This window comes from Trachurus trachurus (assembly GCF_905171665.1).
Source record: "Trachurus trachurus genome assembly, chromosome: 14".
NCBI classification, from domain to species: Eukaryota; Metazoa; Chordata; class Actinopteri; order Carangiformes; family Carangidae; genus Trachurus; species Trachurus trachurus.
In genome coordinates this window covers 1899265-1915996 of record NC_139903.1, presented here as the reverse complement: position 1 = coordinate 1915996, position 16732 = coordinate 1899265, and the positions used below count along the sequence as shown (strand labels likewise).

The 16732-nt window shown below is 38.6% G+C and overlaps 1 protein-coding gene across 1 annotated transcript; it reads right to left on the bottom strand.

The window, feature by feature from the left end:
• Positions 1-5540: 5540 nt before the first annotated feature.
• On the bottom strand, positions 5541-11579 carry LOC310997304 (fibroblast growth factor 1-like; the record flags this gene model as incomplete). The annotated part of the gene is made up of 3 exons (XM_083986980.1): positions 5541-5726; positions 8593-8696; positions 11375-11579. The coding sequence occupies 3 exons, from the start codon at positions 11577-11579 to the stop codon at positions 5541-5543; spliced, it is 495 nt and encodes a 164-aa protein (XP_083843106.1).
• Positions 11580-16732: the final 5153 nt, after the last annotated feature.

Sequence of the window (16732 nt, the reverse complement as noted above, 5' to 3'; positions counted from 1 at the left end):
AAAGGGAGGAGTGCAGAGAGTCTTCTACTGCAATTAAAGTACTTAGGGGCTATTTGTAGATCATACAACCCCACTTTAAAAAAAAAAAAAAAAAAAGATACTATCCCTTTAAAGGGATACTCCGCTGTAAGTTTAACCCCTGCTCTAATGCACCGTCAGACCGAGTAGAAGAGTAGAACCAAGTTTACAAGTTCACCGAACACAAACTGCTCTAGTTGTAGCGACAGTCAGATAGAAAACACTGCTGTCTATGGAGCCACCAGCCGACCGCCATCAAAAAATGCCGCTCATAGCCACAAATAATGTTCAGAACAGCACCAAACTACATCAACAGCACAAACAGGGTCCCATCCCATAATACGAGGCATCAAACACCTGCTAGCTTTGCCTGGTTTCTATTGAAAAGAGACCAAAACACAAATCACCCACTCTTATCTCCTCCAGCTGCTTCCTAGCTGCGGGGAAAGCCCTGACGAGTCGATCACCGAGTGCATCAGAGTTCCTCTCTGTTTCTAACTATAACTAGTGAGTGTTAAACAGGGAGATGAACAAGGTTGAGTTGATCAAACTGTCACAGTCAGAAAAGCTGCTGCAGTTTAGGAACTAAACGTCACTGGACTCTTTACTTTTCTACTGCACTCGGTGATCGACTCGTCAGGGCTTCTGCGTCGGGCCGAACAACGCCCCTTGGAGTGGTATAATGAGCATATACCACGGCCTGTCGTGATATATTGCTTTTATAAAATGGTTACCAATATGAAAGAGGGATACGCAATCAATTTCATGTAGTTTCATTCAACCAGGAATACATATTATCCAATAAAATAGCCTCACTGTGAAAACAAATAGTCCCACCTCTCCAGACGTTAGCTCCAAGTAGCTCTGCATCTGGTCTTTTCCTCTGTCACTGCTCAGTCCCCTCTACCGTTGTTGGAGGTGAAAGTTCACCTTAAACATGTCAATTACACTACTTTAGTCCAGTTTTTAACATCGTAAAAACATCGACTGTCTTTTGCTACGGACTGCAACAGTCCGTTGTCATGGATACATGACAACAACTTCCATTCATACCAGTCATACGTTGCCTGAGGCGGAGTGATAGCCTACGCTGTGATAAGGCTTTAGAATAGTAGCTACAGTGGTATATGCTCATTATACCACAGTTAACAACCAATCAGATCGCCGGATTTCACCTTTACGTTTTATAATAGTAGGTACTTAGTAGTTAGCCATTTGCGTCTTTCTCTCTCCACACATTTCTTGTTGCGACCCTGTTGACGATGTGCAACAAAACGTTTGACGTTAATTTAGCGATTCAAGAATGCTCCACCACTCTGAAAGATATTTTTTCAATTTTTGATTTTTCAAGGTCAGTTAAATCTCTTATTTGGCCCATTTTGTCTGAGGTAAAGAAGTTGCATAATCATTTTGCACATCTTAATATACGGTGTTGATCACTTTTGGCCACACCTTCACTCATTACACAAATACACATCACCTCATTATGCTTAAATCCAACAAACATTCAAGTTTATATAGCTTAGAGTAGGAAATGATGTATAAAAATGATGATAAGGTCAAAATACTCACTTGCCTAATGATTGTGCACGCTGTATACGTCTATATCGACGGATCTCAGGTTTGTTCTTGAAGAGAAACTCTGCACCAAGCTCAAGTTTTAAGGCCTCAGGTGAGAAACAGCCTCTTTAAAACCATGAAGGGTTTCAGCTTCTTATTGCCAATAATCTGTTTCTAACAAACACACTTCATCCATAAACATCAAAGGAGGAAATGCTGAATGTCAGATTGCTCTGATTTACTGGAACAGAAGCAAAAACCTGGACGTGACACGACTTTGACTCTGAGTAGGGGCCCAACAACAAACGACTCCAGCTCGAGGCCCCGGGGCCCAGTGAGAGGTTAATCTGCTCATACCAGTGCAAACAGAGGGGTTTTCTCTTTTTCTTTTTCTTTAGAGGATATTAGATTCATTGAGTTGACTGACATCTGCACAGAAAAGAGTCCTTGAGGCTTCACAGAACCATAACACTGTTCAAGTGGAGGACAAATTGTGTCTCAGCATCAACGGATCGATTTTCTTTGATCACAAATGTTCATATTTAAATCACAATTTCCTTCATTCTACTTTTTACTTTATTCATTTGAAGATACATTTTAAGATAAGATAAGATAATCCTTTATTCGTCCCACAATGCACTGCAAAAACTAAAATATCTTACCAAGAATATTTGTCTTATTTCTAGTCAAAATGTCATTTCTAGTCAAAACAAATCTCATTCTACTTAAAATAAGACTCATCACATTAAAAAGTAGCTTGTTTTTAGACACTTTTTACTTCTTTCAAGCAGATTTTCACTTGGAATAAGTAGAAAAATCTGATAGTGGAGCAAGTTTTTCTTTCTTATTACAAGCACAAAAACTTGTATTCAGTGAAAATACGTTCTAAACAAATGGAAAATTATCTAAAAACAAGTTCATTTTTAGGTGATGAGTCTTATTTTAAGTGGAAAGAGATTAGTTTTGACTACAGAAATGAGACATTTTGACAAGAAATAAGACAAATTCTTGGAAAGATTTAGAGTTTTTGCAGTGTGGGGAAATCTACGAGGTTGCAGCAGCAGACAACAGCAAAGAAATGTATAGGACAGATAATAAATAGCAAAGGGCATTGCTATTTTTTAACATTTTATAACTTTATACATTTTTAATTGTCATTCATTGAATTGCCTGTCCCACTCATCCTCCAGTGTGACCCTGTGTGTCCTTCTGTCTCCGTGTTGCAGCACCTGCAGCCGTCTGGACTCGTGTTTACAGCTGTGTGCCGTGTTCTTAGATTACCTCCTTCACTCATGATTTATTTTTACAGGGATTCGGGGAGACCTAAACATGTAATGGTAATAAACCAGAGTCTAAACACATCGGAGCTGCTGGTTGATGCATGCCCTCCTCCTCCTCGGTGCCAGGCAGCTCCACTGGAAAACAAAACACCGCCGAACCTAGAGCGACGCTGCCACCTGGTGGCCGAGCGTCGCTACTACGTCACATCACATCACGTCACAGCGGCGTAGGAGGAATGTATCTCTGGTGAACACCTGCAGGTCAGGAGGGGATTTGTTCTCACAAACACAGATGTTGATATGCACGCGTACACACACACACGCGCACGCACACACACACACACGCTGATTGACAACACTGCAAAAACTCAAAATCTCTCCAAGAATATTTGTCTCATTTCTCGTCAAAACTAATCTCTTTCCACTTAAAATAAGACTCAGCACCTAAAAATTTACTTGTTTTTAGATCATTTTCACTTGTTTCAAACTAATTTTCACTTGAAATAAGTAGAAAAATCTGCCAGTGAAAGCAAGTTTTTTGTGCTTGTAATAAGAAAGAAAAACTTGCTCCACTATCAGATTTTTCTACTTATTTCAACTGAAAATCTTCTTGAAAGAAGTAAAAAGTGTCTAAAAACAAGCTACTTTTTAATGTGATGAGTCTTATTTTAAGTAGAATGAGATTTGTTTTGACTAGAAATGACTTTGATGATGAGTTTTTGCAGTGCATTGTGGGACGAATAAAGGATTATCTTATCTTATCTTAAAATGTATCTTCAAATGAATAAAGTAAAAAGTAGAATAAAGGAAATTGTGATTTAAATCTGAACATTTGTGATCAAAGAAAATCGATCCGTTGATGCTGAGACACAATTTGTCCTCCACTTGAACAGTGTTATGGTTCTGTGAAGCCTCAAGGACTCTTTTCTGTGCAGACGTCAGTCAACTCAATGAATCTAATATCCTCTAAAGAAAAAGAAAAAGAGAAAAAAGAGAAAACCCTCTGTTTTTCAGTCTTATTTTAAGTGGAATGAGATTTGTTTTTACTAGAAATGACATTTTGACTAGAAATAAGACAAATATTCTTGGTAAGATTCTGAGTTTTTGCAGTGAACAGCTGTATTATTAGACACTGGACATCACGTGTAAATTAAACAATTTATTTAAATGCACAGTTTGAAACAGTGATCATATAAAACATATAATTCAGTCATTCATAATGCACATTTCATTTAAATAGATTTAATACAATATGTATTACTTTGTGAAAAGTTGGTCACAATAACTTTTTTTTTGTTTTTGCTTACCATTAGCTATACAGTATGTGTGTACTTTATTTTGAAAGTGAGATTAACTTACTCTATAGCAATAAATATTCACACTAGTAATTTATCATAGTGAAATGTTACAGTAATAGGAGGAATAAGTTTGTTGGACGTTTGTTGAAGCCAGAGAGAAGAAGTTTGTGTCACTTCAGTGCACCAGAGGACAGGAAGTGACACAAACAGAAAGTGTGTTGTTTGGTCCGAATCTGACTCGTTCAACTAAAAGTTAAAAAACCCAACAAACTTTGCTCTTTTTCTTCAGTCATAACTTAATTGGACTAAGTCTTCACATTCAAACTGAACACTGTCAGCTGACCCAGGTTCAGTATAACTATATAAACTATATAAAAATATACATCATTAAACAGAGGTTTTAACAAATTAAAAGCAGGTTGTCGAGTCGTTCTCTTATTATTCATGTACTGCAGTTTTAAGAGTTTCAGTCCCATCCAGATGTTGGCCATTTATGTAATGTTTTCTGCCTCACTGGTTTTTATTTGTGAAGCTCTTTCTTTGTAAAAAAAAAAAGAAAAAAAAAGGCTCCATGTCTGTTTCCCTGCAGTGGTATTTCACACCAGGGTTCAAAGTGAACGCTCATTTATCAAATCTGTTTCACACTGATATGTTCTGAGAGGCTCTGTGTGTGTGTGTGTGTGTGTGTGTGTGTGTGTGTGTGTGTGTGTGTGTGTGTGTGTGTGTGTGTGTGTGTGTGTGTGTGTGTGTGTGTGTGTGTGTGTGTGTGTGTGTGTGTGTGTGTGTTGTGTATACAGTATGTGTGCTCTGGATATTACCTCACATCCCAGTGATAATCATGTATGAGTTAGGAACACGAGCTGAAACAGTCTGATAATAAACAAACAGACTGTAAAATCTTCTTCATCCTCTTCTTAACGTTTCATTATTATTCTACACTGCAAAAACTCAAAATCTTTCCAAGAATATTTGTCGTATTTCTTGTCAAAATGTCTCATTTCTAGTCAAAACTAATCTCTTTCCACTTAAAATAAGATTAATTACCTTAAAAATTTTTTACTTGTTTTCAGATAATTTTCACTTGTTTCAAACAAATTTTCAATTGAAATAAGTAGAAAAATCTGCCAGTGAAAGCACCTTTATTGTGCTTGTAATAAGAAACTTGCTCCAATATTAGATTTTTCTACTTATTTTCATTACTATATAAATACAGACCATTTACCATTTTCCATGTCTAAAAACAAGCTACTTTTTAATGTGATGAGTCATATTCTATTTGTTTTGACTAGAAATAAGACAAATATTCTTGGTAAGATTTTGAGTTTTTGCAGTGTACATTTAAAGACTTCAGTGAGCGTGTCCATTACGTCCGTGTTGTTTCATATCACACGGCGGCTGCAGGCCGGGGCAGGAAGAGGACGGCCTTCTGACCCAGGTGGGCGTCGGCCCCGGCCTTGGGTTGGCCGTTCCTCTTCAGCGCCACGTACCAGCCGTACTTCTGAGAGCGATACGTGTTGTAGTGGTTTTCTTCATACTTCTCCAGGAAGTAACACTCGTCATTCAGAGCTTGCTGCGACAAGAAAACCCAAAGGGAGGAGAGAGAGAGAGGGAGGGTTAGGTCTTAAATCATCATCACTATGAGTTTACACAAACTATGATGATAAACTCATATAATTCAGAACAATGAACACTGGTGCCTTATAAAAATGAAACAGTAGATTGCATAGTGTAACATAACCTGTTGTGTAATAGTTGAGGTGATATAAAGTATGCTTCAACCTACAGCTTCTCAATCTGAAAGTCTATTGAACGCCTTCTTTAATTAGTCATTTATGTGTAATTGTTTGTTTCGTTTGATTTGCTTATTTTTGTTTTTCTTTCATCAACTAAACTAAACTAAACTAAACCACCACCAAACCAGATCAAACCAAACTAAGCTAAGTTAAAGTAAACTAAGCTAAACTAAACTAAACTAAACTAAACCAGATCAAACCAAACTAAGCTAAGCTAAACTAAACTAAGCTAAGCTAAACTAAACTAAACTAAACTAAACCAGATCAAACCAAACTAAACTAAACTAAGCTAAGCTAAACTAAACTAAACTAAACTAAACTAAACTAAACCAAACCAGATCAAACCAAACTAAACTAAACTAAGCTAAAATAAACTAAACTAAACCAAACCAGATCAAACCAAACTAAACTAAACCAAACCAAACCAGGGGCCTGTTGTTTGAAAGTAGAATAAAGATATCCAGGATAAGTGGGAAAGCCAGGTTGGACAAAGTCTCATAAGTCCATCTTGGCTTAATTGGTTGTTGGAACGCCGAGCCAGGCTGAGGAGGAGCGGCTTTGTCAAGCCAGGTGGAACTAATTCACTCGTCAGTAGACCACAGAGATTGATCACAGATTCACCGATGAGAGGACAGGTGTGGCCACTTTCCTCCAATCAACAGCGGATCTTGACGTAAGGTGACACACCTCTTAGAAAAAAAAAAAAAAGCACCGCCGCTGTCATAAAGCTCAGAGAGAGCGCAGTGGACAAGTGGACTGATTGAATGTGGAAATAGCCTAATCCAAAATTATAATCACAATTTAAGTTCCTTTCACAAATTAACAGTTGTGCACTTTGCCTTAATGATGAGCAGTGGAAGTTGATACATTGCACAAATCTCTTATCATCTAAAGTAAAGTTCATACAGCACAAATACAAGTGGCCAAAAGTGCAACAAGTGAAAATTAATTAAGTATAATAACATTATGCAGTCTGGTGCTTCAATAAATTGCCGATAACAATGTTCAAATGAGGTGTATAAATTATTTGGAAGGTGCCTGCTCAAACAATTGTATTCTTGTTTTCTTCCCTCAACCAATATTTAGGCCAATATACTGTATTTTGTAACATATTTTATAAAAATAAAAATAAATCTATTGCTATTTTTGCTCCATCGCTTTTTATGAGAAGCCATGTAGTACTAGTGGTCATAGAAAATATCATAGATGGGTCACAGATATCTAAAATAGTGAGTATTGACTGAAGAACATTGCACAATTCTGTGCTCATGTGTTTTACAGATTTCACAAACCATCAGACATCTGTATGCTCTGCATCTGAAGAAGCAGGGAGCACTGGCAGATGCAAAGATTCAGTGTGAGAAGCACATGAATAGGCCTAATTATGAAAAGAAAAGAAAAAACCTAATAAATATTGTTTCATGTTTTTTGATTATTGTAAATGTATTTAGTTTGTTTAGAAATCAGGCCAATATGTACATAAGAACATGAATAAACTGTATGAAACACGTTGATTTCTGATCAGAGTGACTGCTGACTTCACAGATAAAGACAACAGAATCAACTTAGCCTGGCTGTTAGCCTGGTCTGGAGCAGGCTAGCTGCAGAGAATAAATCACCATAGTAACTTGACCAGGATAAAGGTATCCAGCTTTCGAACAACCGACTTGAGGCTAAATTCAGCCAGGATAACCAACATATCCCGGCTTAATCCCTTATCTAGGTTTCGAACAACAGGCCCCTGATCAAACCAAACTAAACTAAACTAAGCTAAGCTAAGCTAAGCTAAAATAAGCTAAGCTAAGCTAAGCTAAACTAAACTAGACTAGACACTATCCAAAAGTTTCCGAACGTCATCTATGGTCAAAACCAGAAGCGGGTTTTGCCGGTTTTGGTGGAATTGTACGTTTACGTTTCCATGGTTTTCAGTCGTTGTCATAGTTGCGGTCTAAAAGCGCATGTAGGCTACTATCTATTAACACTGGCTTTTAACACAAATGTCAACTTGTGTGATGATCCATGCGTTTTACAGATTTTCATTGAAAAAAAAAGAAAATCCATGCATTTAACGTGACTACCGAAACCATGGAAACATAAACATAAAATTGCACCGGAAGAGCAAAACCGGCTTACGTTTTGACGTTCGGAAAAAGGTGGATAGGCTACAGCTACACAGCAGTGTAATGCAGATCCCAATAATAATCTACCTGACAACTTCCTGATTCCTAAACGGCTCGTTGCTCATAAACTGCTTCATGTTTCCTAACGACAAGTTATTACTCACAGTGATTTATGGTTAAACAGAAAACTCCACTAGTTCTGTGACTTTCCACTGTTTTGCAGTTGTGGAATAAACCCCCCCCCCCCCAAAAAAAAAAAAAAAAAAAAAAACCTGAGTCAAAATGAAACTGTAGGAGTGAGTAATTGATCTGATGGATATGATGTGATTGGATGAAAATAGCTGTGGATCAGAAAAGCTCCTTAAACTTTAGGTACAAGCACTTCAATGAGTCTGGGAACATTCAAATAGAATAATACGTTATTAATTATGGTGTCACAGCTGCTCCAATAGAATAGAATGAAAATAAAGAAATAAATAAAATAACTTATAACAACGGTATTATTAACAGAAAAAGAACTCACTGATCCGTAGAGTAGTCCGCTCTTGTTCATGGCCAGGTATCGTCCTGTCTTCTCACCTTTGATGACGACCACACCGACACTCACGGCCTTCAGCCTGAGCACGTCTGCAACACACACACACACATGCACACACACAATAAGAAAATATATATATAAAACAGAAGTGGAAGATAGCCTACATCTCCAACCTCTCACACTTTCCCAACCCCCTCCCCACGGTCAAATGAAAGGTCACTGGGGCCTGGTTTTTGGTGAGGAGGTTTATCTCTGGGTAAATTCTGGATGTCCCAAATTTCAGAATGAAAGTCCCATTTTTGGACCCGTAATGCATTTTAACGACATCCATGACCCTTCAAGTGGACAAAAATGTCCGCCTCCGCCTATGGGTTTTTAAATGTATTTTAAGGTAAAAAAAAAAAAATGTAACTAACAGATATCACCATGAAACTTACCAAGTTTATCACTCACATTAAGATAAAATACATTTTTGTATTACAAGTTTTGTCAAATTTTATGTTTAAATATGTAAATGAGGCAATATCTCATTAAATATGCACTCATTTCCAGAACTGAAATCTGAACAATGAATAAAGCTACTTTCAAAATTCTTGTTTTATTTTGTTGACATATTAGAGTCAGAAGTTTTCACCAAGGGGATTTTGGATATCTCTTTTTATCTCTCTGTAAATGAGAAAATACTGTCACCAGTCCTAAAGCCCATAGAGCCCTATAGAAATTATGTGTTTTTTGCAGCTAAAACAACTGGCCAGGAAGGGGTTAAACATTTTGAAACCCATGTCTAAATTTTGTCCAGGGGTCATGGATGTGGTATTGAAGGATCGTCTACCTGCTTCATCTCTCTCCTGGTGTAGCCTAAACATGAGATTCTTTAGACACAGGCTCAGTATTTATGACCATAAACCCAACTGTTGAGTTCAAATACCAACTCTGTTCAGGAGGTTTCAGTTCTTCTGAGCTTTAACTTCCTTCCTTTTCTGATTTCCCACAGTAAACTCCCTCCTTCTCTCCATCGTCTATCATTATTTTAACAACCATGACGACTTTAAATCATCAATAAAACGTTAGAACTTCCAATTAAACTTTAAAAGTCTCCATAATGAACAGCAGCAGCAGCAGCCGTTTGTGGAGGGTTTTTCTCAGCTTCTTGTTAATCTTTTTTTCTGTGCTACCACCAAAAACACACTCAGCCAATCACAGGTCAGACAGGCAGTGCAGACCAGACCAACCAAAACCAAACCAAACCAATGCAGACCAGACCAAACTAAACTAAACTAAACCAAACCAAACCAAACCAATGCAGTCCAAGCTAAACTAAACTAAACTTAACTAAACCAAACTAAACCAATGCAGACCAGACCAAACTAAACCAAACCAAACCAAACCAATGCAGTCCAAGCTAAACTAAACTAAACTAAACTAAACTAAACTAAACTAAACTAAACCAATGCAGACCAGAACAAACTAAACTAAACTAAACCAAACCAAACCAAACCAAACCAATGCAGACCAAACCAAACTAAACTAAACTAAACCAAACCAAACCAAACCAAACCAAACCAATGCAGACCAAACCAAACTAAACTAAACTAAACCAAACCAAACCAAACCAAACCAAACCAAACCAAACTAAACTAAACCAAACCAATACAGACCAGACCAAACTAAACTAAACTAATGCAGACCAGACCGAACAAAACTAAACTAAACTAAACCAAACCAAACCAAACCAAACCAAACCAAACTAAACTAAACCAAACCAAACCAATGCAGTCCACGCTAAACTAAACTAAACTAAACCAAACCAAACCAAACCAATGCAGTCCACGCTAAACTAAACTAAACCAAACCAAACCAAACCAAACCAATGCAGACCAAACTAAACTAAACTAAACCAAACCAAACCAACCAAACCAATGCAGTCCACACTAAACTAAACTAAACTAAACCAAACTAAACCAAACCAAACCAATGCAGTCCACACTAAACTAAACTAAACCAAACCAAACCAATGCAGTCCACACTAAACTAAACTAAACTAAACTAAACCAAACCAAACCAAACCAAACCAAACCAAACCAATGCAGACCAAACTAAACTAAACCAAACTAAACCAAACTAAACCAAACCAAACCAAACCAAACCAAACCAATGCAGACCAAACTAAACTAAACCAAACTAAACCAAACCAAACCAAACCAATGCAGTCCACACTAAACTAAACTAAACTAAACTAAACCAAACCAAACCAATGCAGTCCACACTAAACTAAACTAAACTAAACCAAACTAAACCAAACCAAACCAATGCAGACCAAACCAAACTAAACTAAACTAAACCAAACTAAACCAAACCAAACCAAACCAAACCAAACCAAACCAAACCAATGCAGACCAAACTAAACTAAACTAAACTAAACTAAACCAAACCAAACCGATGCAGACCAAACCAAACTAAACTAAACCAAACCAATGCAGTCCAAACTAAACTAAACTAAACTAAACCAAACCAAACCAAACCAAACCAATGCAGACCAAATCAAACTAAACTAAACTAAACTAAACTAAACCAAACCAAACCAATGCAGTCCAAACTAAACTAAACTAAACTAAACTAAACTAAACCCAACTAGGATAGTCTCTTCTTAATCTTGTTTCTGTGCTACCACCAAAAGCAGACTCAGCCAATCACAGGCCAGACAGACAGCAGAGGTCATGATGATGTCATGATGATGATGATGTCATGGTGATGACATCATCCTCACCGTAGGGGTCGTTCTCCAGCCTGGCGCCGCTCACGGCCCCGTCAGGTGAAATCCTCAGGTGGTTTCCTCCGTTCCTGCTGTAGAGCCGGGTCAGGGTGCGGGGCTCGAACCTGGACCGGTCCACTGCTGCTGCTGCTGCAGCGGCGGCGGCGGTGGCGGCGCCCGCTGGTCCAAACGGCAGCAGGGTGACGGTGACGTCAGACATCGTTCACGGAGACACGGAGACTCAGAGGAGGAAGAAGAGAGACGCTGCTGCTGCTGCTGGAGGCTGTGGAGAGAGAAACTCACTGTTCACCTGAACCAGTCTGAGACCACAACTCCTCCTCCTCTTTCTCCTCCTCTTTCTCCTCCTCTTCCTCCTCCTCCTCCTTTTAAGGCGTTCTGCTCTGTTTTCTTAATGGAGGGATGAAACCAGCCGGGGATTCTCCACCACACTGCAAAAACTCAAAATCTTTCCAAGAATATTCGTCGTATTTCTTGTCAAAATGTCTCATTTCTAGTCAAAACTAATCATTTTCCACTTAAAGGGACAACGAGGAGTTTCGTCTGAACGAAAAATTCCACGACAATAAAAAAAAAAGTCTCATATTAATGTGGATGAATCTACGTTACCACTTGTTAATGGTCCATTTTAGATAAATCTATGGTTTTGTCTCTATGGTTATTTTGTTATTATTAGTGGTGGTGGAAATGCTGGGCGAGCCGACCAGCGTTTCTTTACTTTTGGTTTCGTGGCGAGTCATGAGAATAACGCCGCCGAATCTCCGTTTATGGTGGGAACTACGACGGTATGTGATCGTCTTCCAACCTCTGACTTTAATTCTTGATGAATGAAAACATGAGTCTGTCTTGCGCCGGTCAAAGAATTTCACGGTGCGGAGGCTCATAAATGTAGTGTGGAAACACTTTGCTTTTCCAAAACTCCTCGTTGTCCCTTTAAAATAAGACTCATCACCTAATAGTTAACTTGATTTTAGATAATTTTCACTTGTTTCAAACAAATTTTCACTTGAAATAAGTAGAAAAATCTGCCAGTGAAAGCATGTTTTTTGTGCTTGTAATAAGAAAGAAAAACCACTATCAGAATTTTCTACTCATTTCAAATGAAAATAGACTTGAAATAAGTAAACAGTGTCTAAAAACAAGCTACTTTTTTTTTTTTTTTTTTTTTTACGTGTAACTGTGTATGTATATGTATAAATATACATATTTTAGGTATAATGAGATTTGTTTTGACTAGAAATAAGACAAATATTCTTGGAAAGATTTGGAGTTTTTGCAGTGTATCTCCTCCTCCTCCTTTTAAGGCGTTCTGTTCTGTTCTGTTCTGTTTTTTAATGGAGGGATGAAACCAGCCGGGGATTCTCCACCACATGAACAGACTTGTTGTTTTGTTTCTGACTTCTAACATCTCTCAGGTTTTTTAATCGTTTCCAGAAGTTCCAGATGAGTGATGATGATGATGTAACTCACACCTGAGATCAGTCAGTGTGCACAACCCCACAGTCTGTCTGTCTGTCTGCTCTACATGCTGCACATGCCAGGACAAAAACCTGCAGCGGTGTGAAGATGAAGTTTTCTATTAAAGGGATAGTTCAACATTTTGGCAAATCGGCCCATTGCCATAATCCCTATAGTCATAGCAGTAGGTTCGTTACCTTTAATTGTCGGTGCAAGATATTTTTAGAACGGCGGAGCAGAGCCGTGAGCTGCTCAGAGCTACGCTACGGAGGCTCATTATGGGATTTCTTGGTTCAGGGACAGTTTTTCATCAAGCAGTCTCTGCATTTCCCTCTAAAACAACTCTGTGTGGTAACGTTGTGTTATTATCTCATAGCGTGGTGAATGTGCAGCTCACAACTTGTCCACCAGAGCGTTGTGGAGTTGTTGGATTGTGTATTTGATGAGTTTGATGAGGGAAACCAAGAAATCCCATAATGAGCCTCCGTAGCGTAGCTCTGAGCAGCTCACGGCTCTGCTCCACCGTTCTAAAAATAGCTTGCACCGACAATTAAAGGTAACGAACCTACTGCTATGACTATAGGGATTATGGCAATGGGCCAATTTGCCAAAATGTTGAACTATCCCTTTAAGTATAAGAACACAGACATAATGAACCCCTCTGGACCCTCCACTCAGTCAGACATCTCTCCTTCTCTCTTTCTTTCTTTCTTACCCTTGGACTTTGTGCTTCCTTTAAAAACTTTTCCAGAAACAAAACAAATCCATGTTGAAGCTACAAAATGTCCAAATCCCAAAGATCCCCGAGCAGCAGGAGCTGTCAGGGGGAAAAAACCCCGAAAAGAAATAGAGATAGAGGAGAAGGAGAAGTTGAAGCTGCTGTGTCTGACAGAGCTGCAGATCGAGCCACATCTGGAATGTCAGAAGAAACAGAGAAAAGAGAGGGAAGAGAGAGGGGGGAAGAGAAGGAAAGTGAAAGACAGACATGCGAAGCCACAGGAGGAATGTTGCTTCTTCTGCCCACTCACAGCTTGTTTTAGGACCGGGACCAGTAGAGGAGCGCTGCTGCTGCTGCTGCTGCTGCTGCTGCTGCTGCTGCTGCTGCTGCTGCTGCTGCCGACTGGTCCACAGGGACCTTCGGACGGACAGAGCTGCCGCTGGGAATGACGTCAAACTGGTGTGTGTGTGTGTGTGTGTGTGTGTGTGTGTGTGTGTGTGTGTGTGTGTGTGTGTGTGTGTGTCAGAGGGCAGATGCGTGGGAGGGAAGATGAACCTGTGTGTGTGTGTGTGTGTGTGATGCTCAGGTTAAAGTAGGGCAAAGTTCTGCAGGAATAAATATGTTTGATTAACGGACACGTCTTTTAAAATTGTGATGATGCACACACTGCAAAAACTCAAAATCTTACCAAGATTATTTGTCTCATTTCTAGTCAAAACAAATCTCATTCTACTTAAAATAAGACTCATCACATTTAAAAAGTAGCTTGTTTTTAGACACTTTTTACTTCTTTCAAGCATATTTTCACTTGAAATAAGTAGAAAAATCTGACAGTGGAGCAAGTTTTTCTTTCTTATTACAAAGTTGCTTTCACTGGCAGATTTTTCTACTTATTTCAATTGAACATTTGTTTGAAACAAGTAAAATATGTCTAAAAAAAAGGGTAATTTTTAGGTGATGAGTCTTATTTTAAGTGGAAAGAGATTAGTTTTGACTAAAATTGAGACATTTTGACAGGAAATAAGACAAATATTCTTGGAAAGATTTTGAGTTTTTGCAGTGGAGTGCAGAAACTCAAAATCTTACCAAGAATATTTGTCTTATTTCTAGTCAAAACAAGTCTCATACTCATCACATTAAAAAGCAGCTTGTTTTTAGACACTTTTTACTTCTTTCAAGCAGATTTTCACTTGAGATAAGTAGAAAAATCTGATGGAGCAAGTTTTTCTTTCTTATTACAAGCACAAAAAACTTTTTTTCTACTTATTTCAAGCGAAAAGTAGTTTGAAACAAATGAAAATTATCTAAAAACAAGTTCATTTCAGTTCATTCATTCACACGATTCCTTTGATTAATCCCTCAGTATCGGTGTTTTATGTTGGTTTGTCTCCACAGAAACAGAAAGCGTGCAGCTCGATCGTGGCTCCTACCTGAGATGAAGTCTGTTGAGCCAACATGGCCTCCTCTTTTCCTCTTTTTAACAGCGGTTTAGGTGAAACCAGCTCTCTCTCTCTCTCTCTCTGTCTTTTTCAGTCGCGGGGACTTGTGTGTGTGTGTGTGTGAGTGTCTATATTTGTACTCCATCCCCCTCCCCTCCCCTCTCCTCTCCTCTCCTCTCCTCCAACAACGTCAGACGACTCATTTTAACGGGCCAACGTCAGGACTAAAAATGACCTCGCTGCAATCCAGAGAGAGAAACTGAGTGACGCAAGTGTCCACGCAGCGGGACGAAACGACCGATGTATCATCACCGATACATTCTTACAGCGGCGTCCTCCTGGAGACACTGGTGAGCAACAGTATAAACACCAGAAACCGACACAAAGGAGATGATGACTTCAGTTCCCAGAATGAGTCTGACACAAAACTGCACAACTCAACATGCTTTACTATGCAACTATGTATCTATGCACAAAGTATAAGTACAGTTCATCAAGAGAAAGATGAAACAATCTCCAAAAGACACGAAGTTAAACATGAAACACTCTTTTTTTTCAATATTTTAATCAATCTCAGTGTATTATTGTAGTTTTCTACAGTTTCAGAGTGAAAAAGGGAAACAAAGCAGCAGCAGCAAAAGAATGGGAAACCCAGGAGACTTTGCAGGGGGCCCAGACCTTTGCTGAGGGACCTTTTCCTTTTCTGTTGTTTTGAAAATGTTAAAGGGATAGTTCAACATTTTTCAAATTGGAAAATTGGCCCATTGCTAATAGTCATAGCAGTAGGTTCATTACCTTTAATTGTCGGTGCAAGCTGTTTTTAGAACGGTGGAGCAGAGCCGTGAGCTGCTCAGAGCTACGCTACAGAGGCTCATTATGGGATTTCTTGGTTTCCCTCATCAAACTCATCAAATACACAATCCAACAACTCCACAACGCTCTGGTGAACAAGTTGTGAGCTGCACATTCACCACGCTATGAGATAATAACACAACGTTACCACACAGAGTTGTTTTAGAACTATCCCTATAAAGATGAAAATATATATATACTGTATATGTGAATGTGAATGTGTGATGTTTAACTTGATGTCTTTTGGAGATCATTTCATCTTCCACTTGATGAACTGTTCACATTAACAGACATTTGGACCAAAGGGGGGGGGGGCAAACTTTTGCATGATGCCGCTGTATGTGTGTGTATGTGTGTGTGCATGTAGGTATGTTTGTGGGTTTGCAACATCTTTGTTCATCTTGCTCTACTGAGACAAAAAAAGAAAGTTAACTTCACTTTCTTACGAGAAATAGGAGTTAAAGGTCAAAGGTCAAAGGTCAAAAGTCAGCTTTGGCTCTGACTGCCAGTAAAGAGTCACTCTACCTCTCAGATGTCAGAGTGAGTAACAGTAATGGCTGCTCTCTCTCTCTGAGACTCGACCGGCCTCAGGATCTGAAGCGTGTGATGATGTCACTTTATAAATGTGCAGAACAAACCAGATGAAAAAATGAAAACACACACACACACACTGCAAAAACTCAAAATCTTTCCAAGAATATTTGTCTTATTTCTTGTCAAAATGTCTCATTTCTAGTCAAAACTAATCTCTTTCCACCTAAAATAAGACTCATCACCTAAAAATGAACTTGTTTTTAGATCATTTTCATTTGTTTCAAACAAATTTTCACTTGAAATGAGTAGAAAAATCTGCCAGTGAAAGCAGGTTTTTTGTGCTTGTAATAAGAA